Source organism: Thamnophis sirtalis, unplaced genomic scaffold, assembly GCF_051295495.1.
Source record: "Thamnophis sirtalis isolate CommonGarterSnake01/CBP01778 unplaced genomic scaffold, rThaSir2_p1.2 scaffold_5, whole genome shotgun sequence".
NCBI classification, from domain to species: Eukaryota; Metazoa; Chordata; class Lepidosauria; order Squamata; family Natricidae; genus Thamnophis; species Thamnophis sirtalis.
This window is the reverse complement of record NW_028261385.1, coordinates 116577626-116604372: the sequence shown is the minus strand read 5'-3', so window position 1 is coordinate 116604372 and position 26747 is coordinate 116577626. Positions and strand designations below refer to the sequence as shown.

The 26747-nt window shown below is 37.8% G+C and overlaps 1 protein-coding gene across 1 annotated transcript in view; it reads left to right on the top strand.

Annotated features, from left to right (window-relative positions):
- The window catches only part of COL4A1 (collagen type IV alpha 1 chain), a 146178-nt gene that overhangs the window by 11236 nt on the left and 108195 nt on the right, over nt 1-26747 (top strand). Inside the window, exon 2 of the mRNA XM_087716709.1 lies at nt 23304-23354. Coding sequence (XP_087572835.1) covers nt 23304-23354 — 51 coding nt within the window. The remainder of the gene's footprint in view (nt 1-23303; nt 23355-26747) is intronic.

Genomic DNA, 26747 nt, shown 5'->3' with positions numbered 1-26747 from the left:
TAAGGTTCCTGCTGGGGCATCAACTACCTTGATGGATACTACTAGTCCTTTATAAACATCAACATCTCATCTCAGGACTGATGTTGATGTTGAAGTGGGTAATTTCAACCTTCAAATCCTGGATGAGGATTATGATTGCCACAACATGACCTCAATCCCAAAGAGCTCCTGGTTTTTACCAAGAAGCCTAAAAAGATGCCTAGCAGGAGGAAATCCAAAGTGGACACAACTGAATACTGGTAAGAAATCATATTGAAGTTTACAGACAGTAGTGAAACATCCTTTCCGCAGATACCTGGCCCCTATCCAGCATTTCCAAAAGCCTTGAAAATCTTCCCTCAAATTTGGGGGTAGTGTGTGACGAGCTGGAGAAGTTGTTTATTTATATGAGAGGTGTGTTGCTTTTGGGAAGCTAAGAGTTGTTTTTATATTTTTATTGCTTTAACCTCCCCATAGCTATACTGCATGTGTTGTTATGCAGCGTTTTCTGGCATAAAGCCTGTAATAAAAGGTTGTTGTGGTGGGCAATTAAGTACACACTTCATCCACAGATTGGGCAGGAGGCTGTTTAATGTTTCCTGGACCCTTCTGCAGTTTTTTTAGCACATAAAGTTGCTCATATTTGCTCTGTCCTGAATGGGCAGAGCCCAAAATGGCAGTTTTGATCTTGTGGAACCTGAGAAAGGGATACCCTGTAATTTAGATACCTCCACCCATATACTTGATCTATTTTCTGAGAATTCTTCTAGGATTTTTTTCCTGCCTCCAGAAGGTTGTCATTTCCACTCTGAGGGAGGCTATAATGCCTCCCCTGTTAAAGGCCTGGACCCTCTTCTGAAGATCCCTTCCCTGCACTTGACTGTTTTTGATGACTCAAAATAATGGTGGCAAATCAACTACAGAGGATCTCAGTTAAATAAATTACCTAGTTAAATACAGTTATATAAATTATCTAGATTCTTTTCAATCAGGACACAGATGTAATGAATTGGCATTAGGAATGGCATTGGTTGTTGTGTCTAATTACCTTTATTAGCATCATGATGGGAGGTATACATTGTTTTGCTCATATGACATCTTTTGTTGGTATTCAATACTATGAACCGTGGTGTCATTCCACTATCCTGCAGAGGCTGGGAGTTGGGAGGACTATTTTATAGTGGTTCTACTTCAGTGGCAATTCCAATGAGGAGACAAGGGGCATCAATACTAGAGTCCCTGTGAATTATTGAGTAGGATTCTTCAAGGCTTAGAGCTTTCCCCCATTTTATTTAACATTTATATGAAGTCATTTGGGGGTTCAAGGTGAAGTATCTTAGTTGTACATTGTCACTCCAAGCCAACCAGAGATATTGTCAAATTTCAAGGCTGTGAGAATCTGGATGGGTTGAAACAAACTCAGAATAATTCTCTTAAGCTAGTCCTTCTTATCATCATTACATAACAATTTAATAACAGCATTTGGCTAAGGTAAGTACCCTTGTAGATTTTGCAAAGGTCGAGAAACTGGTTAAGAAACTGATTCTACAAGTTTGGTTGTAACTTTATTAATGTAGCCCATCGTAACAAAATCTTGACAGCAATAGCACTTAGACTTATATACTGTTTCATAGTGCTTTATAGCACTCTATAAATATTGTATTCTAATTATGCACCACCAAGGCTGGCTCTTCTCACTTTCCTCCCTCGTATAGTCTAGTGAATTAGAGTGGAGCTAGGTCTGAGCTTCTTTCTCATGCTTCCTCTGTTTCCTGGGCTTAAAACAGGTTTTGGTTTTTAAAACCATTCCTCCAAAGTCATTTCTGTGGTTCACTGCTCTCTCGGAAACAGGTGATCTGTGAATTTGGTGCCCACCTGGACTCTTGGTTTCTGCCTACCCTAGCAGCAGCAACTCATGCCATGAGCATCATTTCACTTGTGTAGATCAGTATGGAGATGGGAATTAAATGAGGACTAAGAGCTGCAATGGTGCAGTGGTTAGAATGCAGTACTGCAGGCTACTTCTGCTGACTGCCAGCTACCTGCAATTTGGCAAATTCGAATCTCACCAGGCTCAAGGTTGACTGAGCATTCCATTCTTCCGAGGTCAGTAAAATGAGAACCCAGATTGTTGGGGACAATATGCTGACTCGGTAAATTGCTTAGAGAGGGCTGTAAAAGCACTGTGAAGCGATATGTAAGCCTAAATGCTACTGCTATTAACTGTAACCATTATGTAAATATCAACTTCTATATTTAACATTATATTAATAGATATATAACAGAACCGGTAGTAAAAAAAATTGAATCCCACCACTGTTGTGGTAGGTCTCCCCTCCTCAAGATATAGTGGGAGATGGACCAGAAATTCGCAGAAGCCATCCTCTCTTCTTAGGACACTCTCCACACAGGCAAACTAACCAAGCAAAGCTATGCTTCAGCAGGCACTTGGTCCTTAAAGGTCATGGGGTACCTTGGAGATTTCTCTTTAGTTTTGTTTTTTTTTAAAAAAAACCATGTTTACAATATGTGTAGGATTGTCATTACTCAGAATTCCTGTGGATTGAGGTAGGATATAAATTTGTCAAATAAATAAGCATTTCACTTACTTCAGCTCCATACTGATCACTATTCTTTTCACACCCTGTCATGTTACTTGTGAAATGTAGTTTGGAAGCATTCAATGAATCTTATGTCAAATTTCTGTATCTGTACACCTCCCTGGAATTCCATCTTTATTTCTGTGCTTTATTTTTAAAAATGCTTAATGAGAGAGCCACTTGTACTCTTTGTGATCTGTATTGTAGATCACTTGCTGTGTATGATATTCCGGAGATTTTTTGCTGTGTATGATATTCCGGATTGCTGTGTATGATATTCCGGAGATTTTTTGAGACTTCCTCCTATTCCTATGAGTAAGTCCTCTGAATTTAGCCCCTGACAAAGTGAGCTAGGATTATAATTTTTTGCTTTTAAACCATATGAAATAAGTACTTTTTCTAAGAACAAATGTTTTTAGTTTGGCATTCCCGCCGTCAACTTTGACACAGACAGACTACAGGAAGTGATAGGTCATAGGAATCGCACACTGGATCAGAACTCCATCCTGGCTCACATATCCATTTCCTGCATATGGGAAGAGATGCCCGAGGAGACATAAATAAATGATCTCATGGGAGATTTGAAGCTTTAACAATGTAGCAAAGCTAAATTTGGCAATAAGCGTGCTCATTATTTTGTGTGTTATCTCAAGCTTTATCAACCAGATATTTTCAAAATGGGACTTAAGAGAGGAGATGTAATTTCCTCCTTTTGCATTTTATGTACAATATTTGTCTTATCTTTGATTTTTTTTAAATTTATAGATGGATGTTTTACTCCCTAGTTTGGAAATATTTCATCTTTTAAAACAAGAAACCTCCTTTTTTCAAAAACAAATTTCCTATTGTCAGAAATATACATATAGAAATCAGTGTTTCTAAGACTTGCATTTGATTAAATTTGTGAAAACACAAATTTTAAAAAGATCTCTAACTCTTGGGTCTGTGGAATTCTTTGCATCCCTTTTTAAAGGAGTTCCCAAGAAGAATTCATAGTTAGTGAGTGCTGCCTAGATTGTGCTCCATCTAATTTTTGCACCAAAATACAATTTTTATATCTTAACGGCTTGGTTTATACCTTATAGGTGAAACTCGAAAAATTAGAATATCGTGCAAAAGTTCATTTATTTCAGTAATGCAACTTAAAAGGTGAAACTAATATATGAGATAAGACTCATTACATGCAAAGCAAGATAGTTCAAGCTGTGATTTGTCATAATTGTGATGATTATGGCGTACAGCTCATGAAAATCCCAAATCCACCATCTCAGAAAATTAGAATATTACATGCAATCAATAAACCAAGGATTGTACATAGAACAATATTGGACCTCTGAAAAGTATAAGCATGCATATGTACTCAGTACTTGGGCCCCTTTTGCAGCAAATACTGCCTCAATGCAGCGTGGCATGGAAGCTTTCAACCTGTGGCACTGCTGAGGTGTTATGGAAGACCAGGATGCTTCAATAGCGGCCTTCAGCTCTTCTGCATTGTTCGGTCTCATGTCTCTCATCTTTCTCTTGGCAATGCCCCATAGATTCAAGCACAGTAATCCCACAGTCATTGAACCAGGTTTTGGTGCTTTTGGCAGTGTGGGCAGCTGGAAAATGAAATCTCCTGGTAGATGGCTGCGTTGACCCTGGTCTTAATGAAGCACAGTGATTGTTGCTCAATGGTTTAAAGTCCTCTTTTCTGATGAGAGCACCTTTTGCATCTCATTTGGAAACCAAGGACCCAGAGTATGGAGGAAGAATAGAGAGGCTAATCAAGCACAGTAATCCCACGGTCATTGAACCAGGTTTTGGTGCTTTTGGCAAAAGTTGCTCTCATCAGAAAAGAGGACTTTGGACCACTGTGCTTCATTAAGACCAGGGTCAACGCAGATGTCTACCAGGAGATTTTGGAGCACTTCATGCTTTCTTCCGCAGACAAGCTTTATGGGGATGCTGACTTCATTTTCCAGCTGCCCACACTTGACAAATCACGGCTTGAACTATCTTGCTTTGCATGTAATAAGTCTTATCTCATATATTAGTTTCACCTTTTAAGTTGCATTACTGAAATAAATGAACTTTTGCATGATATTCTAATTTTTGAGTTTCACCTGTATATTTAATGTAATGTGCTGGTTTCATTTTTGCTTAGCTTGTTTGGTGAACTTTACCATTGCAGTCTAATGGCAGATTGCTCATTTAACAACCTTTTGTTACAGCAAAGAAGGTATCAACCAGTTCTGGGATCTGAGTAGTTGCATTGCTTGCTCAAAGCTTTCCTGCAGCCATCAGAACAACCTCCTTGATCTTAATTACATACTCCTGCCTTCAGATCTTTTAGCATGATTCTTTCATATTCAAGTTTGACTACATTATACAGTATATTACAGTATTTTGAAAAAATCTTGTTAGAATGTCTGACTACATCAACTATTAACATTTTAACTTGTGAAATAAATTCTCTTGGGTTTAGTGGCCACTGGAAATCTAACCAGATCACTGATACAGATTCCAATGGGGTTGGTGTGCTTTGATGGGGGGGGGGTTGACATGATATTGGACTATCTGAGAGCTAAAGAGTAGAACTAAATGTTTTCCTAGAGTAAGAGTAAATAAGAAACTAAAAGGCAAAATAACTTTAGAGAAAATAAAAATTCCTTCCTTTATTAGTACCCCCCAAATATATGAAAGGATATTGTCTAAGATAAAACTGAACCAAGACATAAAAGGGACATGTTATCTTCTCACTTGATTGATTCATTGACTGGTTGATTAAATGCCATCAAGTCAGATTTAGTTCTTAGTTACACATAGGTAGATCTCCAGGATGATCTGCCTCTAACCTTGCATTTCTATAAGCTATACCCATTATCTCTGTAATGAAATCCATCTATCTTACTGCTGGTCACCCTCTTTCTTTTCTTTTTTTCTCTTTTTTTCCCTTTTTTTATTCTCCTTTTCCACTTTTCCCAACATTTTAGACTTTTCAAAAGAGCTAGATTTTTACATAATGTGTCGAAATGTGATGCTCTAGCATTCCAATTTTCATAACAAAATGCTTCTTTTTAATCAATGAAGCACATATTGACTTCTTTTGGTGGTGTTTGACTTCCTCAGTTATCCAGAGTGCATCCCAGTAACTTTCATCACCTGTTCTCACAGTAACTGAATGTTTGATTCATACTGGTGGCAACACTTATTCTACATATTTGTAGTGTGTTGGCAATTACTTGTTCCTCGTTCCTTGCATATACTGTATGCTATGGTCCTTGTTAAGGATAATTCATGTTTTTTGCTGACCGTAGGGTTAACATTATGATTAACATTATGGTTTACCACTGAGAGTTATTGGTTTGAGCTGAGCGGTTATACAAATTGAATAAATGGACAAAAATTGGAATGAAGCACATGGTTTTTGTCAATAGAAAATTGGCCTCTCTGTTAACTAGATTGCTACCTCATGAGATGAAACCATTACTATCTTATCTTAATTCAGGCAGTTGTTCGAATAATCTTGGTATTGTTGTGTCTTTGGAATTCCAAGGTAAGATGCCTCTTTATATTTCCTAGCAATGAAGTGATAGCAGTATGCTTAAATTCCCTCATGAAACCAAGCTGCTTTTTCTGCTGGGTTACCTTTTTAAATGTCCATGGCATGAGCCAGGGAACAAGAGAAATGCAGTTGGTTCTTGTATCGTTTAACACAGTGGTTCCCAAAGTAGGATGGTTTAGGGGGATGCTAAGAGGCAAGGGGGGTGGCAGGGGGCGCTAAGAGGCAAGGGGGGGCGGCAGGGTTGGAGAGCGCTGGCACTGGCTACGGAATTCTTCAGCTGCTTAATGACCCCGAAGAGGAGCAGGATGAGCAGGAAGAGCAAAAGGAAGAAAAGCATGATGAGTTTGAAAGTGCATTTCCTCCAGTCCCACCTTGACTACTTTCCTGAAAATTTGGGAGCTGTGAGTGAGAAACAAGGTGAATGATTCCACCAAGACATTAAAGAAATGGAAAGGAGATACCAGAGAAAATGGAGCATTACAATGATGGCAGAGTACTGTTTGGATGCTTCAGAGAGACATTCCAGATGCTACTCACAAGCGTAAATGCACCAAGAGGAGCCTCACAAGGAAGAAGAATCGAGTTTAGTGTGTGTAGGTGAGCTCATTTCAGTTCAAAAAAGGATTTTCATGAAAATATTGTAATAAAACTTTAATTTTACAAGTCTGTTTCCATTTATTTTGAGGTATTGCCTTATTTAACCTAAACTGTCAGGAAATGTGATGTCCTATGACAAAATGGAGGTCATTTTCAGATTCAGCGCACCAAAAAACATAAAGATTACGTGGAATAAAGAAAACAGCTCTCGAAAATAATTTTTTTGCAGACCTGTGTTATGTATGTTTGCCTTGAGTTATCTACAAGTAATAAAGGTGGAATAAAAATGTAATAAATAAAATCCACTACAAGCTTCTTGTTCCAGCTGCTTTTACTCTTTTGGCCTGTGCCCACTAATAGAGAAATCCATTGAATGGTGTATGTGTACTGCACAGCCATAGATGAGCAAAGCAACAAAGAGGAAGTCTCTAGATTTTCCTATCCATACCACATGCTATGAAAGATAGAAGATAATGTCTCTGAAAAAGTAGATATTTATTATTAATTATTAGATTTATATCCTGTCTTCCTTTGCACAACTCAAGGTAGCCTTCCAGTGCTCCATTCCCTACTTTTCCCCAACAACAACCCTGTAAGGTGGATTTAGCCAAAGGAGAGTGAGCAGCTGGTGTTCATGATAAGATAGAACTAGTGGTCCCTTTCCTGCTTTCTTGTCTATCACCTTAACCACATTATGAGATTCAGAGCTTGTGATTCATTTATCTTACAGTAATACTCTGTCTAAAGAAGTATTTACATAGAATTAAGTTCTATGTATTACTTTTATTGAATTGGTTCTTCTCCCCTGGATCTAAACCCATTTGTTTAATTATAAGCACTATTTTATCATAGCAAAGGATACAAGGTATAGTGCCAATAATAAAATGGGTGTTTATATTTGGGTACATATCAACTGCACCTGATTATGCCATCTTTATAAAAATAAAAAAGTACGCTGTTAAAAATAACAACCAGAAGGCACATCCTGACAAGGCAGACAAGAACCTAACTTTTTTTCAATCAGTTCGTGACAACTTGCAAAAGCGCCAACACTGTCACACATGTTTTACAATGCTTCCCAACAAAACACTGATGGTTTGCGTGCATCATACAACATTTCATTGCTGTTTGCTAAGTCTGGAAAGCCACATACTGTTGGTGAAAAACTCATCCTACCAGCCATTAGTGAGGTTCTGAGTACTGTTTTGCATAAGTCACCACATGATATAATTAAGACAATTCGTCTCAGCAACAATTCAGTGTAAAGACGCATAGATGAAATGGCTGAGAATGTGGAAGATGTATTGTGCAGCATACTTCGGACAACAGACTTTGCATTACAGCTGGATGAATCAACTTTGCCAGGCAATGAATCTTTGCTTCTTGCTTATGTGCGCTTTATTAAAGATGAAAGTTTGACTCAAGAGTTGTTATTTGTGAGGCAACTAAAAACAGATACTAAAGGGGAGTCAATATTTCATGTTTTTGAGCAGTTTTTCAAAGACAAGGAAGTTCCACTTACCAACATACTAGCTTGTGCAACTGATGGAGCACCATCAATGACTGGTCGCTACCATGGATGCGTTGCTTACTTGAAAAAAAGCAGTGCCAAATGTCTTTACCATTCACTTGTCATTCATCACCAACATCTGGTTGCAAAAAACCTCAGTGATCGCTTGCACAAGTCATTACACACTGTCATTACTGCAGTTAACAAAATTAAAGTACATGCTTTCAATTATCGACTATTGAGAGAGCTCTGTGTTGAGAATGATGAAGATTTTGATCATTTGCTGCTTCATACAGAAGTTCAATGGCTATCAAAAGGCAACTGTGTGACATGCTTTTACAATCTTTTTGATACTGTTGTGGAGTTTTTTGAAGACAAGAATGCTTTGCTCAATAGTGATCTTCTTTGGATAGAAATTCCAGATTGCGTGATAAATCCATTTTCAGATACTGAGGATGATGGGGTAGTGGAGGCACAACTCATAGAGCTGCAAAATGACATTGAGCTGAAGCCAAAGTTTAAGAAATCGTACCAAGAGTTTTGGTTACAGAAAGAAATTTCTGATCGCTATCCTGCACTATGGACAGTGGTTAAGAAGCTCCTTGTTGCATTTCCAAAATCATATTTGGTGGAATGTGGCTTCAGTGTGGTCATCCAATTTCTCTCCAAGCAAAGAAATCGACTCCAGATTACTGAATGTGGTGATTTAAGACTCCTGCTAAGTGACTTAAAACCAGACATTGGGAAACTGGTATCGCTTCATCAAGCCCATCCATCTCATTAAGAATTTATTGAATAGTGAAGTAGTTACTAAATTTTACTGAGTTTACTAAATTACTAGTTGCTAAGGTTCTTGATAAATGACTATCAAACTTTGAAAACTTGATATCAGTGGATCATGTTCAACAATTTTGTTGAATTAACATTAACTAAAAAGGATTTAAATTGGATTTTGAATAAATGTGCAATTAATTGTTACAGTTTTGAATTTTACTGTTACTATCTTCCTTCCACGTGCAAACCGCCCAGTCACATGACACCCTCCAGCCACGCCCACCAAGCCATGCCCACATAACCGGTAGTAAAAGAAATTGAATTCCACCACTGGGTTGAGGATCAATTTGTAGCACCAAGAAGGCGATGGACTGAAAAGGTTTGGGAACCACTGGTTTAACATATGAATTTACTTACCTTAGGTGGAGATTTTAGGATCCTATATCATTCTTTGTCTGGGAGATGATTTACTTTACTGTATATCATAATCTATGAGATGACAAAGTAGACAAAGTGGCTGCCATTATATTTTAGTTTCTTTTCCCTCTTTCCCATGGAAATCATTGAGATGGAAAATTGCTGTTTCAGGGCTGGGACTGGTATAAAGCTGGGCTATTGCTGAGGACATAGGTATAAAATTAAAGGCATTTAAAATATGGCATTGCTGTGCTTCTCTTCTGCTTTGCTGGTTCTTTTCCATGTAGTAGTTAATGAGTGGCATATTATGGTTATGTCTTAATTCATAGGTTTCAGTTATCTTGAGGATGATTTGGATTCTGATGAATAGTTTATCTAATTTCAATAAAAACTTTCAATAACTTTCATTACTTTTAGGCCTTCCTTCAAGCTTCTAGAAGACTCATCCCCCATGAACCCAGGGGTTTGTTTAATGTTCAGGCAGACATGAGCAGGAGACCATAACAATAACCAAGGGCCATCTAGTCAGCTACAATCATAATTAAGCAATGGATATATTCACTGGCATGGTATGCATTACTAAGTACTGTAAGGCCTCCGTTGCCTAGAGAATGCTGCTGAAACAACCACTCTTGCTGCAAGAGAATACTACTCCAAACCAGATCCCCTGCTCTATGCTGTCCAAGGTCCTGACAATTCTTGCAACCTAGAGCTTACCTGATATGACCCTGCATTAAATAAAGTGTTATAAACAATACAGCACTCTCTCTGGGAGCTGAGTTCTGTGTGATATTTCCCTTCTTCTAAGTCTCCACTTGATTAGTAAGAAGTACCCATGGTGCAACAGACTTTTGAGTACAGATGTTACAGCATTACAATAGTATGGAAGCTTTCCATCAAATTCTGAAGCCAATAAAAGACTATGGTTTAAGTGAGAAGCTTCTAAACATACAGAATTTTAATGGCAACAACTATTAATTAGAACATACTAAAAACAGCATGTCATTCCAAAAGTGCTTAAAGCACAGGTTCACTTTTTTGGTATATTTTTAGAATGGAAAATTGAGATATATTGTGCTCAATTTTTATTGCGAAAATTATAAATGAAAGATAAAAGCAAGACTTTCATATAAGGCAGTGGTTCCCAATGTGGGGCCCATGCCCCACAGGGGGCAATTTTATTTTTAACGAGGACAACTTGTTAAAACCAAGTTAATGGCCTTTTAGGGTTCTTCCACGTGAATAGAGTTCACAATTTGAGTAAAGTAAGAATTATATGTCACGGGGGGGGGGGGGGGAATCCAGATTTTAAAGATGCTTAGGTGAGGCATGGCCAAAAAAGGTTGGGAACCACTGATCTAAGGTCTGTTTATATGGTGATGCTTAGGTAAATAGCACCACAATGTCAGAAAAGAGTATATTCTGTGAAAGAAACCAAAATAGTTAGAAAGCTTTATTCTCTAGATATTAAGATTAAAAAGACAATAAAAACTAAACAGAATGTTGGTTAGGTTGGGTCAGAATATACTGAAAATTGAAACTTTCAGTTAAAAGGCAGCAAAACATCTCTATATATTTGAAACAAATAGTGTCAAGTAGCATGTTGTAATTTGGAGAAAGCTATTCACTCTAGATAGTTTTTCCCTTTCTTTGTTAGACACAATTTTCTTTATAAATGGGCAACTTGTTACTGTCCTCAAACCTCCATTTTCATTTGACTATAGTTGTTTAAACATCCTTCACCATAAAATATACCAAGATTTAATACATAACCACACACTGGCATTTCATTTACTATTTCTAAAATCCTCCAATGACACTAAATCCTTATGTCCTATTCTAGCTAAACATCCATAATATTTAATAACAAAGTTTTCTATCCTTCTTTCCAAATTTACAATTTTGGAGATTTTGGAGCACTTCATGCTTCCTTCTGCAGACGAGCTTTATGGGGATGCTGACTTCATTTTCCAGCTGCCCACACTGCCAAAGGCACCAAAATCTGATTCAATGACCGTGAGATTACTGTGCTTGATTAGCCAGCAAACTCGCCTGACCTGAACCCCATAGAGAATCTATGGGACATTGCCAAGAGAAAGAAGAGAGACATGAGACCGAACAATGCAGAAGAGCTGAAGGCCACTATTGAAGCATCCTGGTCTTCCATAACACCTCAGCAGTGCCACAGCCTTATAACTTCCCTGCTACGCCACATTGAGGCAGTAATTGCTGCAAAAGAGGCCCAAACCAAGTACTGAGTACATATGCATGCTTATACTTTTCAGAGGTCCAATATTGTTCTATGTACAATCCTTGTTTTATTGATTGCATGTAATATTCTAATTTTCTGAGATGGTGGATTTGGGGTTTTCATGAGCTGTACACTATAATCATCACAATTATGACAAATCTCAGATTGAACTATCTTGCTTTGCATGTAATGAGTCTTATCTCATATATTAGTTTCACCTTTTAAGTTGCATTACTGAAATAAATGGACCTTTGCACAATATTCTAATTTTTTGAGTTTCACCAGTATTGTTGTTTCTTTTCTGGATTAATTCTTCTTGATTAATGGAAAGATTTTCTTATTCAAACTTTCTTGTGAATTCAAAGAAATCCCAGTTTTTAAATAGGAGATGATACAAGACTGAATTTAAAAAACAAGTGTTAATTATTGTAAAGGACTTCAAACTTAATTTCATCAGTGAGCTGTCTAAAATACAGATTTTAGTTCTTTAGTTATTCTTAATTCTCCCCCAGAAATTGACATGCAGTTTTATAAAATGTGCACCACAAAATAGAAAAAACTACCTGGTATATTATGTCAGTTATATAGATAATATCTATAATTATTAATTTAATGTATTTTTGATTATGTTTATATCATAGATATTAGTTTACAGAGCTGGCCAAAGTAAAGATAGAGTTCAAAGGCTGAAGTAATTCACCTCTTCTTTTGTTCCCTTTGATCTTCCTCTGAAAGCTGATATATACAGGGTGTTTCTGACAATCCAATGGCTCCTGACAGCTATCCAGTATCCGTATTACTGCTTAACTTTATTATAGAAATAATGAAATTGCTTCAGATGTGTAATAACTGCTGAAGTCTTGAATAGAAATGTTGCTGGGAATTCTTATATACCAATTTATTTGATACCCAATTCCTATTCATTTATTTATATACTACAAAATTAGTGTGTGGCCTACACATGGGTGTACCTTATACAGAGCCAGTTTAGGTTATTTTGTCTTATTAAATACTACATGAAATAAGGGACTTCATTCTCATTTCTGTAATCTCTAAGTTTAACCTCAAATAATCTAGCCGCTGTTAAAACAAACTGTTTGAATTTGTTGAATAGTTTCCAGAATGTAAACCAATGAACCACAGATAATAATATTCTCCACAAAGTACCCACATATTTAAACTGACTTTTCCTGGGGTTTCCTTTGGTTCAAAAATAATTGTGAATGTCTTCTTGATTCTTCCATATGAGCTTGGTTTGCATCTCACCATATTCTTGGTCTAAGCTTGAATAATAGCCTGTTCTTCATTTCTGACTTCTAGTTATTTTGTTCCTGGTTTGTTCTTTGATCCTTGTTTCTGACCCTTGGTTCACCTCAAACAGTTGTTCATAGCCCAGTACTGGCAGGTATAGGTGTAATGTTGTCAGATATATGTTGTTTAGGATGACTGCTCTACATTTGTAAAATAAATCTATGTTCCTATTTGGGTTGTATTTAAATATTTAATATTTAGTTAATGTTGAATTAAATTATGATAATAATATATTTATTATCTTATTCAATATTGATTATATAAATATAATAAATTTTATTGATGTAAACATAGAACAGAATGAAACAGAACAGAATAAAATACAGAGTTGGAAGGGACCTTGTAGGTCATCTAGTCCAACCTCCTGCTCAAGCAGGAGACCTTGTATCATTTCTGACAAATGGTTGTCCAGTCTCTTCTTGAAAGCCTCCAGTAATGAAGCACCCACAACTTCTGAAGGCAAGCTGTTTGTTCTCACTGTCAAAAAAATTATCCTTATTTATAGGTTAAATTTCTCCTTGATCGGTTTCTATCCATTGTTCCTTGTCTGGCCTTTGAGCGCTTTGGAAAATAGGTTGACCTTCTACTCTCTGTGAAAGCCTCTCAAATATTGGAACACTGCTATCATGTCTCTCCTAGTCCTTTTCCTCACTAGATTAGCCATGCCCAGTTCTTGTAACCATTTTCCATATGTTTTAGTCTCCAGTCCCCTAATCATTAATAGAAGATAACAATATACCTGCAAATAGAAGTAGAATGATTGTGGCAAAAGAAAGCAAAGGTAGTACCAATAATAATAGGCACCTTGGGTGTAATTCCAAAACAAGACTTGATAGGTGCCAAATCCAATCTAAACATCTATCTGACTGTGCAACAAGCCAATATAATTATATATTAATATCTTATTTATTATATTACTCAATAGTAATTGATCTTTGTTCTATTGGCTGACATTTTAGCATAGAATTATTCTTTTAAAGATTGTAATACAATACATCTGCTGAACAATGATATTTTGAAGTGAAATTTGGTATGCAAAGTCAGGCCACATTAAGTTTTATTATTATCATATACAATTTCAAGAAAGCTGAGGAAAATCAAAGCAGAGCAATCCAATTTAACATTAATATAAATATAATTCAAGAAAAATTGAATTGAAAGAATTTTGAAGGAGAGTGGGAAAGTTGTAATTCAATATCTGAAATGAGTTTTCAAACTCTGTCTTTTTCTGTTTTCTAATTTTATAACACTTTTTTATTTTTTAGGCTTAACACTAATTTCACATAATTTTAGGCCTAATTTCCACATCTTTTAGAAGCTGTTGGCTCAGATCCCTAATAATAGCTTAATGAATGCTGTTAATGACTATAGAAATCAAGAACATCCCTCATAATAACATACATAATATATTTGAGGTCTTCCTGCAGAGGAGGAGGAGTAAAGTAAAGTCATAAAAAGTTTTAGCATCTTATGAACATCCATTTCTGATCAATGAGAATAGAATAGAAAAGAAAACAAAATAGAATAGAATAGAATTAGAATAGAATAGAATAGAATAGAATAGAATAGAATAGAATTCTTTATTGGCCAAGTGTGATTGGACCCACAAGGAATTTGTCTTTGCTCTCAGTGTACAAAGGACATGTTCTGAAATACACAGGTCACAGGTTTAAAATTTAAGCATTTTAAATTGAGTCAGGAAACATATTGGAACCCTGACTAATAGATACGAATTGGAAAATTCTGCTTCAAGTGAAGCTCCCAAACTCTCTTCCTGATAGGTTTCCTACAGAAACTGCTACCCTAAGCCAAATAAGGAGCCACTGTTCTTTCGATAATGATTACAAAACCTTAATTACAAACTCACACCCAATTTACACTAAATGTTATTTTTTACCCCTTATGCCTGAAAAAGTGAAAGCAGTATCCAGAGCCAAGGTGGCGCAGTGGTTAAAATGCAGCACTGCAGTTCAGCAGTTTGGCTGTTCAAATCCCACCAGGCTCAAGGTTGACTCAGCCTTCCATCCTTCCGAGGTGGGTAAAATGAGGACCCAGATTGTTGTTGGGGGCAATATGCTGACTCTGTAAACCGCTTAGAGAGGGCTGAAAGCCCTATGAAGCGGTATATAATCCTAACTATTGCTATCCAGGGTGTGAACTAATTTAGTCAAAAGGATGCCAAGGATACAATTTTCTTTTCTTTTTCCCATTCAGTCATGTCGGATTCTTGGAGACTGCTTGGACAAGTCCCTGCAGTTTTCTTGGCAGTTTTTACAAAAGTGGTCTGTCATTGCCTCTTACCTAAAAGGATACGGTTCAGATCAAAAAAGTCCCTGGTCTTCAAACCACTGAAACAGATCCCACCTCCTGTGTCAGTGTTTCATCAAGATTTAAAAGAAAAGGAGTCCTAAAAATGAATGCATAACTCTTCTTTTTCTTGGCTTCCTTTTAATTGATCTATCTGATCAATTGGCAAATGTATCTTCATTTCCTCTTTAGAAATGACAAAGGAATTCTTGAACTTTCCAGCCTAGATAATAAAGCATGAATTCAAATATTTAAAAAGATCATAAAATATGTATGTACATTTCAGAAATGAGTTTCGCTGTTAGGTGTGAATTCTATCAAAAAGTACACTTGTACACTTGTAAAAAAAAAATTACAATTTGCTAATTTTATTAGCATCTTCCAAGTGAAACAATCCAGAACTATAACATATGATTAAAGTTTGAAGCCAGCACATCTGTAAAGTCACTTTAAAGATTGATGTTTCAGAACATATTATGAAATGTCAACATTTGGCATATTTGTTAATGCACAAATGTATTCCCAGTATGCATCCTAACATTGACATCATAAAACTATATATCTCTTCAAAACTGAGAAACAAAAATTCATGATAAATATATTGAAAAGCGCACAATAAAAGTTCTTAGGGGAATTATAAAGAAGTTCAAACTGATTTTTTAAGACATCTGTGTTGTAAGTATGAGTGGAACCCTTGGGAACAAGTGCAATAATGCATTGGAAGAAAATGCCTTTTATACTAGCCTTAAGTTGCTTAACAACAAGCTGTAAGAATAAACAGGGATCAATAACTCATAAAATTGGAATGACAAATTGTACAAACCGGTATCCTGTTTTTGAAATATTTTTATTTGCAGGCTGGTAATAATCACATTGTCAATTTTGCTCAATACTTCTTGTTTCTTGTGGGCTATGAGACTTTCATTTTATTATCCTTAAAACATTTTGCACATCTTTACTTTTGATTTTTATGTTCTTTCCATTATAGGTTATTATTCTGATAAAACTTTTTTTTGATAATTAATTTACTGAGGAAATGCACAAATATCCCAATCCAGGGGTGGGTTCTTGCCAGTTCTAACCTCTTCTATAGAAGAGATTCCACAAATCTACAGTGCCGTTTAGAACCGGTTCCAGCTCCCTCCCCCCACCCGTCTGCACATCATCAAGATGAAGAGCGAGAGGATGAATTCTGGGAGTAGAAGTCCACAAGTCTTAAAGCTGTCAAGTTTGAACACCCCTGGATTTTTTTTTCTAAAGGGTTAGGTTGCAAAGGTCTTGTAACTTGACAGATTTAAGACTTGCGTGCTTCAAATGCCAACATTTTGGTTTCTAAGGAAGAGCGTTGTTAAGTGAGTTTCAGCACATTTTACAAGTTGGCCATGCCCACCCAGTCACATGGCTGCCAAGCCATTCCCACCCAGTGACATGGCCGGCAAGCCACTCCCATAAAGCAGGCCACACCTACAGAAGAGGTTCTAAAAAAATTTGAAACCCACCACTGTCTCAATCCCAAAGGTTCTGTGCTGTATCTGGTTTCTGGATTTGTCTGTCTTATACTTCAGTGATGTTTTATGCTCCTCAGAAGATAATATTGGAGACAATATTCATATATGTTCTATCTCATCACCTGAAGGTTGAGAGAAAATCATTAGGAGCCCCAAGGTATTTCCAAAAAGCAATGAAAACCATATTATAATATATGTCACTGTTATACTGCAATATCTAAAGGGCTACCTAATCCTCTTGTGGAAAATCATTAATGAGAGATCCAACCTAGAACTAAGGAGAAATTTCTTGGCACTTAGAACAATTAGCCAATGGCTTGCCTCCGGAAGTTGTGGGTACTCTTATCACTGAAGGTTTTCAAGAAGAAACTGGACAGCCGTTTATCCGGAATGGTATAGGATCTTCTGTTCGATCAGGGTTTGGACTAAAACACCTCCAAGATCCCTTCCAACCCTATTATTCTATGTCCTGTGATCTTGTGAGTAAACAGACATTGAGACTGATAAAAAAATGATGAGCTGGATTTTCTCCAGGTAGCGTTTTTAAAGGTTCAGAGTATAACTGCATTAAAATATGCCATTGATTCTCTTATAATATGAATGGGATACCCTTTTCTCATATCTCTTTACTAAAGATACATACCTATAGAATCGTTATTTACAAATTTCCATCAAGGATGGAAGTTGGGGAACTTAACCATACTTATGAAGAATGTTGCTCTAAACCAGTGTTTTTCAACCTTTTTTGTGCAAAGGCACACTTTTTTCATGAAAAAAATCACGAGGCACACCACCATTAGAAAATGTTAAAAAAATTTAACTCTGTGCCTATATTGACTATATATAAAGTGTTTTTCCCACGGCACACCTTACACTATGTCACGGCACACTAGTGTGCCGTGGCACAGTGGTTGAAAAACACTGCTCTAAACATCCCTACACTGTTGAAAAAGACCTTTGTGGCTGTAACCTGGCTATAATTTGGGCACAGCATGATTAAGCTAAGAATTTTAGCATGCTTTCTGCAGTATGAGTCACAAGTCTGTTGCTTGGAGGAATTCTTTGGTAATTTCTAAAAGCAGCTTTCTATGGGCTTTCCAGCTTCCAAAGCCCTCTCACAATCAGGACAAAAATGATGTTGATCATTCTTTTTTTTTTTTTTTGGCAAATTGATATTCCAAGGCAGTCCAAGACCGACAAATGTGCAGATGCAATATTTGGCAAACGAAGCTTTTGTGTCACATGTGCTCCCACCTGGACATAGTGCTGCTTCACTGTCTGAAGGATAAATAAATAAGAATGCCTTCTGGAAGTCCTGCACAAATTCTTTTTGTGCAACCTTTTCAGGATTCTTGGAAGTTATTCTTCCATTTTCTCCCCAGTCTAGATGCTGATTAGTAGAAGGCCAATGCTTTTATTCTCACAAATTTCTGTGTATTGTTCTATGATCTATATAAAGCAATGGCAAACATTTCAGAATAAAATTGTATGAGGATTCAAATTTATCCCCCTTCCAATTCGTTTTTTAAAAAATTGCCCACAAATCATGAAAGACCACTCTTCTTTCTCAATAGGATGTTGAAAACCATTTAAGTCTTCTGAAATTTGAACATTTTCACACACAAAATCTCATTCAAGAATATTGTAATCTTTAAAGCTACTTTTTAAATTTAAAATATTTTATTTGCAAAGTTCATAGGTACCCTCCTAACTCCTGATTTGCAGTGTTTACTGTACTGTATTGATCTATATTCTTGACAAGTATCTATAATTCAAATATAAATGTTTCACCTAGATTCAGGAAAGAGAGATCCATTTGTTTTTCAATTTATCTAAAGGAAATGTCTAGATAAAGAGAAAAATCCACAGATGTTTGGCCTTGCTGGTTGAGTCAATGAGGAAACGCTATGCTACCCAAAGCATAACAGATCAGAATGCTCTTGGCAAGTCCTGGAAAATAAACATTTATGATTAGAAATTTATTGCCCATTTGGGATTTTGTAACAAACTTTGTTGTTGTCAGGGTTCCAAGTAACACCCCCAACCAAAGAAGACTCTGAGGCTTAAGTTTCCTCAAAGTTCCATTTTATTAGAGATGTCACATCTGGGAAAATCTGAATCTGAAAGCTTCCAGGTTTCCCCCACACAAAAGAAAGTTCAAGTCCCTGCCCAGCACCCACATGTCCATCACATGAGCCAATCAGGCACCATCCAAACCAAGAGTTGCCTCCCAGTCACCTCTTCAAAGCTGCAGGGCAAGTTGACCTTGACTTTCTGAGAAAGAATGTTGTTATGGCTATATATCACTCACACTCTGTAAAATTCCCCCTCCCATTTTCCCACAGTAGAAAATGTGGCAGGCCTGAAGTCCAAAAGGCAAAAAACTGCTTCCAAGTCTGACAGTTGTTAAACATTTTGTTTTTTTAATAATTTGGAGTGCTAGGACTAAAGAAACTAAAACATACTACTTCGTATTAATTAAAATTCATATATCACTTTCTTTTTAAAAAATATATCTATGAGACAATTACAATTACTTTACTAGAAAGCTTGCACATTCTGAAGTTGGAGGAAAAGACCACTGGTATGACATGCCTTTGAACACAGTCCCCCAACCCATCAACAATAATATTTAAAGCAAAGCTATCTGTATATGTTTATATACTGTGTTTCCCAAAAAATAAGACATGTTCTTATTTTCTTTTGACCCCCGAAATAAGTGCTTGGCCTTATTTTTGGGGAGCTCTTATTATTTTTGAGGTGAATGAGGTGGCAAGCATGGTCATCTCATTGCTGCTGCTGTGTTGCGCTACTACACCCGTGAGGCATGTCGCTGAGTCTGCCGCTTTTTTTGCGGCGGCCATTAGCATGATAGAAGGGGCACGATGGCTAGGGTTGTGGGAGTGGCTGTTAGGTAAGGGTGTGTGGGTGTGCGTGGGGCTACTAGCTTGCCATGCAAACTGGACATGCGCTTAAATATTTTCAGGGAGGACTTATTTTCAGGGGAGGGCTTATTTTAGCACACATGCTCAAAAGCCCAATTGGGCTTATTATCTGGGGAGGTCTTATTTTCAGGGAAACATGTAGTTCTTTGTCACATATAAAACATAGTCATTAATAGTCATTTTCATTTTCTGATTCTATAGGTGGATTTTCATTTTCTGATTCTATAGGTGAGAGAGGTGAAAAGAACCAGATCTTAAGAATTTAAGAACAGTTGAGGGTCAGGGTGATGATGGTGGAGCCTAACTTGGTACTAGTTAGCTACATGGGAAAAGGGAGAAATCAATGGTTTTCTTGTTTCTACAATTAAAATAATTCATTTGAATGCGCCATTAAGTATTCTATTGTTAAACCAACTTAATAAAAACACACAGACTTTTCCCCTTCCACATTTTATAGACAAATAAATCTTCGCCATGGGGTCTCGGTCATTTCATTTATTCCCTCCACCACAGATTCCACCCAAATTTTTTTTTAAAAAGGGAAGCGTGTTCATAGGTTTTGAGTACCATGCACAGTACGTTATGAGAGGTTATTTTTCTGAAGAATTTTAAGTTTATCATGAGCAGGATAGAACCATGAGTTTTTAATCTTTGCATGTACAACCTTGTTTTTTCACAACATATTTTGAGAGCCCCAGACTGATTCTAGTGAAGAATGCGGTGCATGATAAGATTTTCATTGCTAATCTAGACTTGCATTAGAGTTTTAATTAATCTAGGAAAATGTAGTGAAGACATAGAGTAGGTTCCTATAAAATGGGAGGTCACCATTTGTTTAATCATTGCTCTACATGAAGCCGCTGGGTGAGATCATTCGTCGGTACGGGATTAAATACCACTAGTATGCTGATGATACCCAGCTGTATCTGTCCGCCCCGTGCCAACTCAGTGAAGCGGTAGAAGTAATGTGCCAGTGCCTGGAAGCTGTCAGGGTCTGGATGGGAATGAACAAGCTTGCGCTCAACCCTGACAAGATTGAGTGACTTTGGATGCTGCCTCCCAAAAATAGTCCAGATATTCCATCTTTAAACCTGGGGGGTGAAATCTTACACCCCTCAGAGAGGGCCCGCAACTTGGATGTTCTCCTTAACATTAAAACATCATTTGTCAGCTGTGACCAGGGGAGCTTTTGCCCAGGTTCGCCTGGTGCACCAGTTGCGGCCCTACCTGGATCGGGAGGCACTCCAAATGATCACTCATGCTCTCGTCACCTCAAGGCTCGACTACTGTAACATGCTCTACATGGGGCTGCCCCTGAAGAGTGTTCGGAGACTACAATTGGTCCAGAATGCAGCCGCGCGAGCGATATTGGCTGCACTGGCTCCCTATTGGTCTCCGAACACACTTCAAGGTGCTGGTTATTACCTTTAAAGCCCTACATGGCCTAGGACCTGGATACCTCCATGACTGCCTCCTGCAACATACCTCCCAGGGCCCAATAAGATCGCACAGGGCGGGCCTTCTCCGAGTACCGTCGACTACGCAGTGTTGTCTGGCGGCTCCTCGGGGGAGAGCCTTCCCTGTAGCTTCCCCAGCCCTCTGGAACGATCTACCGCCTGAGATCCAGACCCTCCCCACTCTCTCGGCCTTCCGTAAGTCTGTTAAGACCTGGCTGTTCTGGCAGGCCTGGGGCTTTTGATCTAGATTGACCTTCAGCCATTAAGATCGAGTGCATGTTGTGTCCTTCTTTTAACTCATTTTTGTCCTGTATTTTAAACTTTTAAAAATGCTTTTAAACTGTTTTTATGTAAGCCGCCCGGAGTCCTTCGGGATTGGGCGGCATACAAATCTATTAAAATTGGAAATTGGAGTCACAAATAAATAAATACACTAAGCTGTAAACCTTGAACTGCAGTGGAATCTGGAATCTGGAAAATATATGTAATTGAAAATTAGAGAGTCATTTTGGTGTCATTAAAGCATCAGACTAGAAACCAAAAGACCATGAGTTCTAGTTCCACTTTGGGCTCAAAGCCAGTTGGGTAATCTTGGGCCAGTCACATTCTCTCAATCCCAGGAAGCAGGAAATGGCAAATCACCCCTGGGCTTTATAATTCTCTTTGCTGTGTGATCACATCAGATAAAGGAATGACTGACTGCTCAGACTAGATCAGTTAAACTATGTAAGGGATTTCTTTGCTTCCTCAAGAAATCCTGAATAGATTGGGAAACTTCATCAAATGTTATTTCCTAGACTCCTCATTAAATCACAGTTCTAGTTCCTAGCCTCCAAATAATAGCACATATGATATAGAGCTCTTTTGCCTAAATTGCAATATCTAAAAATGATAAATGCAGGAAAGGCTGAATGACTCTTAAAACATTTGCAGTTGTCTAGTAGGGTCAGAGAGGCTAGTGGAATCTCAAAGGTGTAGGCTGGTTTAGAAAGTTTAAAAGACTATTTCAACAAAAGGCAATGGCAAAATGGTAATGCATGTTTGTATTGTTGCCAAGAAAATTAGAAGCTTGTGCCCACAAAATCACCATGGGGTATGCTCAATAGAATGGATTTGTTTTTAAAAAAATGCAACACCAAAATCTATGCATTTGCCATTTGTATAAAGCCGGATATCACTGTTGTAAAATAGAATAAAATATGAATTAAAATATAAGAATGAAGACATGGCATAAAAGGGACAGTTAGAAGCTTGCTTAAAGGGACAGGGAAATGTCATCAGCCTCTAACCACAAGATGTTCCAGCCAACGTCCCTATGTCAAAAGTCCAAACCACAAGGTTCAATTAAAGTTCGCTAAAGACACGTAATCCATACCTGTGTCCCAAGAACAAAAGGAGAAGTAAGACCCCCATCTAGTTATAAGGCTTTTTCCCCAAAATAACCAATAAGAAATGAGTTAAGTAATTCAGTGTTGCGCCGCTTTTGAGAATGTATAAGAACGCATGCTCCGATAATGAAGGTTGTTCAGAATTTCCAATGCTAGCTACATGTTAGCTTTCTGAACCTGGCTGCCAAATAAATCCTTCCTGTATCCTGAGAAGTCTAAGCCTGTAATTTTCTGCAACAGTTGCTATAAGACAGTTGTTGTGTACCAAATATTTCTGTGGACACTATGATTATTCTTAGTAGTCTTTTTGCTATAGTATGGCAAGTGCTAAATTTATATCCAGTATATCATAATGATACGATCTACAGGACCCTTGATTTCCCATTTCCCCAGTTCTTTGGGGTTAAGCAGAGAAAGGGAACACTCAAAGGGACATCTTTGCAACAGGGACTCTAGCAGATCAATTCATAGATAACAGCTTCAAAATATATTTTTTCTATTTCCTAAGGAATACCAATATTACAGCTGTATAGATTTGTGTTATCTTTATCTAAATTGGGTTTTTCATGGAGTCAGTATTACTTAAATAGTGTTAGTGGACAAATACATTTTACTTACAAGCAACTTTTTCTCTAGCAAACCTCCTCTAGCAAAGTCTAACATTTGTTGTAGATATTACCAAATTGATTGATTGCTTTTTTTTTAATTACAGGGTTGTTCTGGTTGTGGAAAATGTGACTGCAATGGAGTAAAGGGGCAAAAAGTAAGTATTCTGTATGTACAGTATTTTTCCTTCCTTGTGTTTTTACCAATTTTGAATAAATCAGAATAAATGAATTTTAATACTATCAGGATACCCAATTTGGGAGGGGAGATAATGCTTTGCTATGTGGAAGTAAAAATTGGACACAACCAAATTGGAAAACACAGGGGAGCAGAGATTTAAGATAAAACTGTGATAAATGACTGGATTGTTGAAGGATTCACCTCTCTCCACCAACAAACATTTGAAATAAAGTTTTGCAATGACCTCTGAAATGACTTGCTTTTGAATGCCTTGAATATATATAAGAACAGGCTTTTTCTAATATTAATTCTACAACCCTGAGAAACTATATTACAAATCTCAATTTTAATGGTTATAGGAAGGACATTCTTTGAGGATCACATCCACTTTATTCCCCTGGGAAAACAGTTTTAGGAAATCTCTACTTCCTTATGGACATATTACTAAAAATCCTTGCCCATTTATAGAAATGCATAAAACAAAAGTTAATACTGATGTTTAAACCGTTTATTAATAAAATTAAGCAGTCAGCTGAAAAGTCCTATCAGGTTCACTGAACGGAGCTAGTATTTGAGTAAGACATATATCAGTGTTGTTTAAAAACATTCTGGAATCATACATCTTAAATTTTAGAGTATTTTATGTCCATTCCTGTGAACAACTAATTCAAATCTTTGAATGCATGGAGGGATGGCAGAAAAGAAAGTTATTTTTAATGCTGGAGGTACCAAGATTGTAATCTTGAAATCTGAACTTCTTGAATCTTGGTCAAAAAAGCAAAGGGCTTAATGGAGTCCCAACCTTCCACTTACTGACATCCTTAGTATTAATTGTGACCCACCCTATAAGGAAAAGATTTCCCTTGCACATATGTGCTAGTAACCCTATAGTGGTTGCTAAACACACCATCTAAAGGCAAAAGCTACATGTTAAACTAGGCCCATCTCATACATTTCTAGGATTAGCCTAGAACAGTGATAGCTAACCTTTTTGTCCTCGTGTGCCAAAAGTACATCCATGTGACAGTACACATGTACTTGCCGACACCCATAATGCAATGCGAGTGTGACACCCTCTGTGCATCCCACCCCCATAATCATGCACATGCCCTCCCCACGCATGCATGCCAACAACCCCGCGCAGTCCGTTTTGGGCCTAGCAGGACTCCCTGAAGCCTCCTGAGCCAAAAATGAGGCATGTGGTGGGGGGCGCACCACAACTCCCACGGCCCGTTTTGGCGTCCCTGAAGCTTTCTGGGTCCAAAAACAGGGCACGGGGTGCCACACACTTCTGCACTCCCCCTGTGCATGCGCATGCATCTCCCATATGCGCAACAGAGATCCGAAAATCAGCTGGCTGGCGGGAGGCACTTGTGCATGCACAGTGGAGCTGACCTGGGGCGACGACTTGCATGCCCACAGAGAGGGCTGTGCGTGACACCTGTGGCACATATGCCATAGATTCACCATCACGGGCCTAGAATCTTATGAAAAGTGGCAAATGTTGTGATAGAACTTTCCTTTAAAGATGAATATATAAATTTGTAGTTTAAATTGTGAGTGGCTGAAATGGGATAGAGATTGTATCATTTGGCCTTGATTTAGATATGGGATTCTTAACAAACTGCCTTATGTTGATTCAGATTAACTGTATGTCTGGACTACATTTGTCTACTGTATCCCCATGATGGTGAATCTATGGCACATGTGCCAGCGGTGGCATGCAGAACCCTCTCTGTGGGCATGCACACCATCGCCAGCTGCTCTTCTGGGTCCCATCGCATGCATGCAGTCCAGACAGCTGCCCCAGCACATGTGTACCGGCCAGTTGGTCTTCACACGACCTTAACCCTAACCCCCTAAATAATCATACAAAAAATTAAAATTAAAAAAAACCTATCAGTTTGGTTAAGGTGCTGGCCTAGAAACCAAGAGACTGTGAGTTCTATCTAAACCTGCCTTAGGCATGAAAGACAGCTGGTGACCTTGGGCCAAGTTAGTCTCTCTCAGCCCAACTCAACTCGCAGGGTTTTTGGTGGAAGGAGGAAGAAGTATTATGTATGTCTGCCACCTTAAATTACTTATAAAGTAATGAAGGTGGATAAAAAATAAATAAATAAATCTAAAACCATATCATGTAACCATTTTATAGGCTCTGCACCACCTCCCTCGGGCTAGATGGCAAAACTAAATCTTCAGTCTATTCTAGAACACCAGCAAGGTTGGGCCAGTCTGACCTTAGGAAAATGATATTCCAGAGGGCAGGTGCAGTGGCTGAAAAGCTCTCCTCCTGGGTCCCATTAGGCGGCACTTTCTTGTGGATAGAATCCACAACAAGGTCTTTATGCCAGATCCAATGGGATAGATAAATGTAATTGGGGAGGGGGTGGTGCTTCAAATAACCTAGCACCATTCTATGTAGGGCTTTATAGGCCAGCACCAGCATCTTAAATTGATAATCAATGCAGCTCACAAAGCAGAGGTATAATGTTTGCACATATGAGCCCTCACCCCTGCATTTTTCATCAACTGAAGCTTCTAAATTACTGATAACTTTCCAGTGTTTAGGTGGATTTTCAAAATTTAAAAAAAAATGACCTTTAGCACCAGGACCAGAAAAGTCCTCCATCCGAAATATAATACCTTATCTCCCAATTTGCAACCAAATCATGTTGAATCTTGCAATTTGAGAAATAATATCAGATCTGCCATCATACCACTTCAGCCTTGCTATGCTTTCATGGCATCCTGTCATAAAAAAGGGGGAAGGGGAATGGGGGGAAAATAGGGAGAGAGAATGACAAGAACCAAAGGTGCCAATCAGAGACAATGGCTGAAAAATCCAAGGGCACAGGCCTGAGCACAGAATGCAAACACCCACCAGAAAGGCACCAAACGTTAGAAGTGTAACCAAAACACCTACTTTGAATACCATTGGACACTACGAGATGGCCAAAAGGGAAGAAAAAATCATGAGATTTACACGGGAATATTCAGATCTATCTATGCTTACCCTAACCACTTGGTTTTAATAAAAGTATACTTATTTTCTTTTCAAATGGGGTTGAGGGTCTTTCTTTTAAAAATGCACAAGTTAAGACAAGGCTGACAATTCTATTTTTGGTACACAATTTAATAGTTACAAGTTTAACAAATAATAAAACTTTATCTCTGCTGGAAAATTACTGTAGGTAATTTCCTATTTAGTTTGTACCCAGCACATTCCCAGTCAACCTTTAACTCGAAATCAAAGGAGGCACACAGACCATTCAGTACAGCCAACAGAAAGGTATCTTGATATTTAATAAAAATCAGCAAAACATGCAAAAGCTAATTGACAAAGCAGGCAAAATCAGAGGGTGAGAGAGAC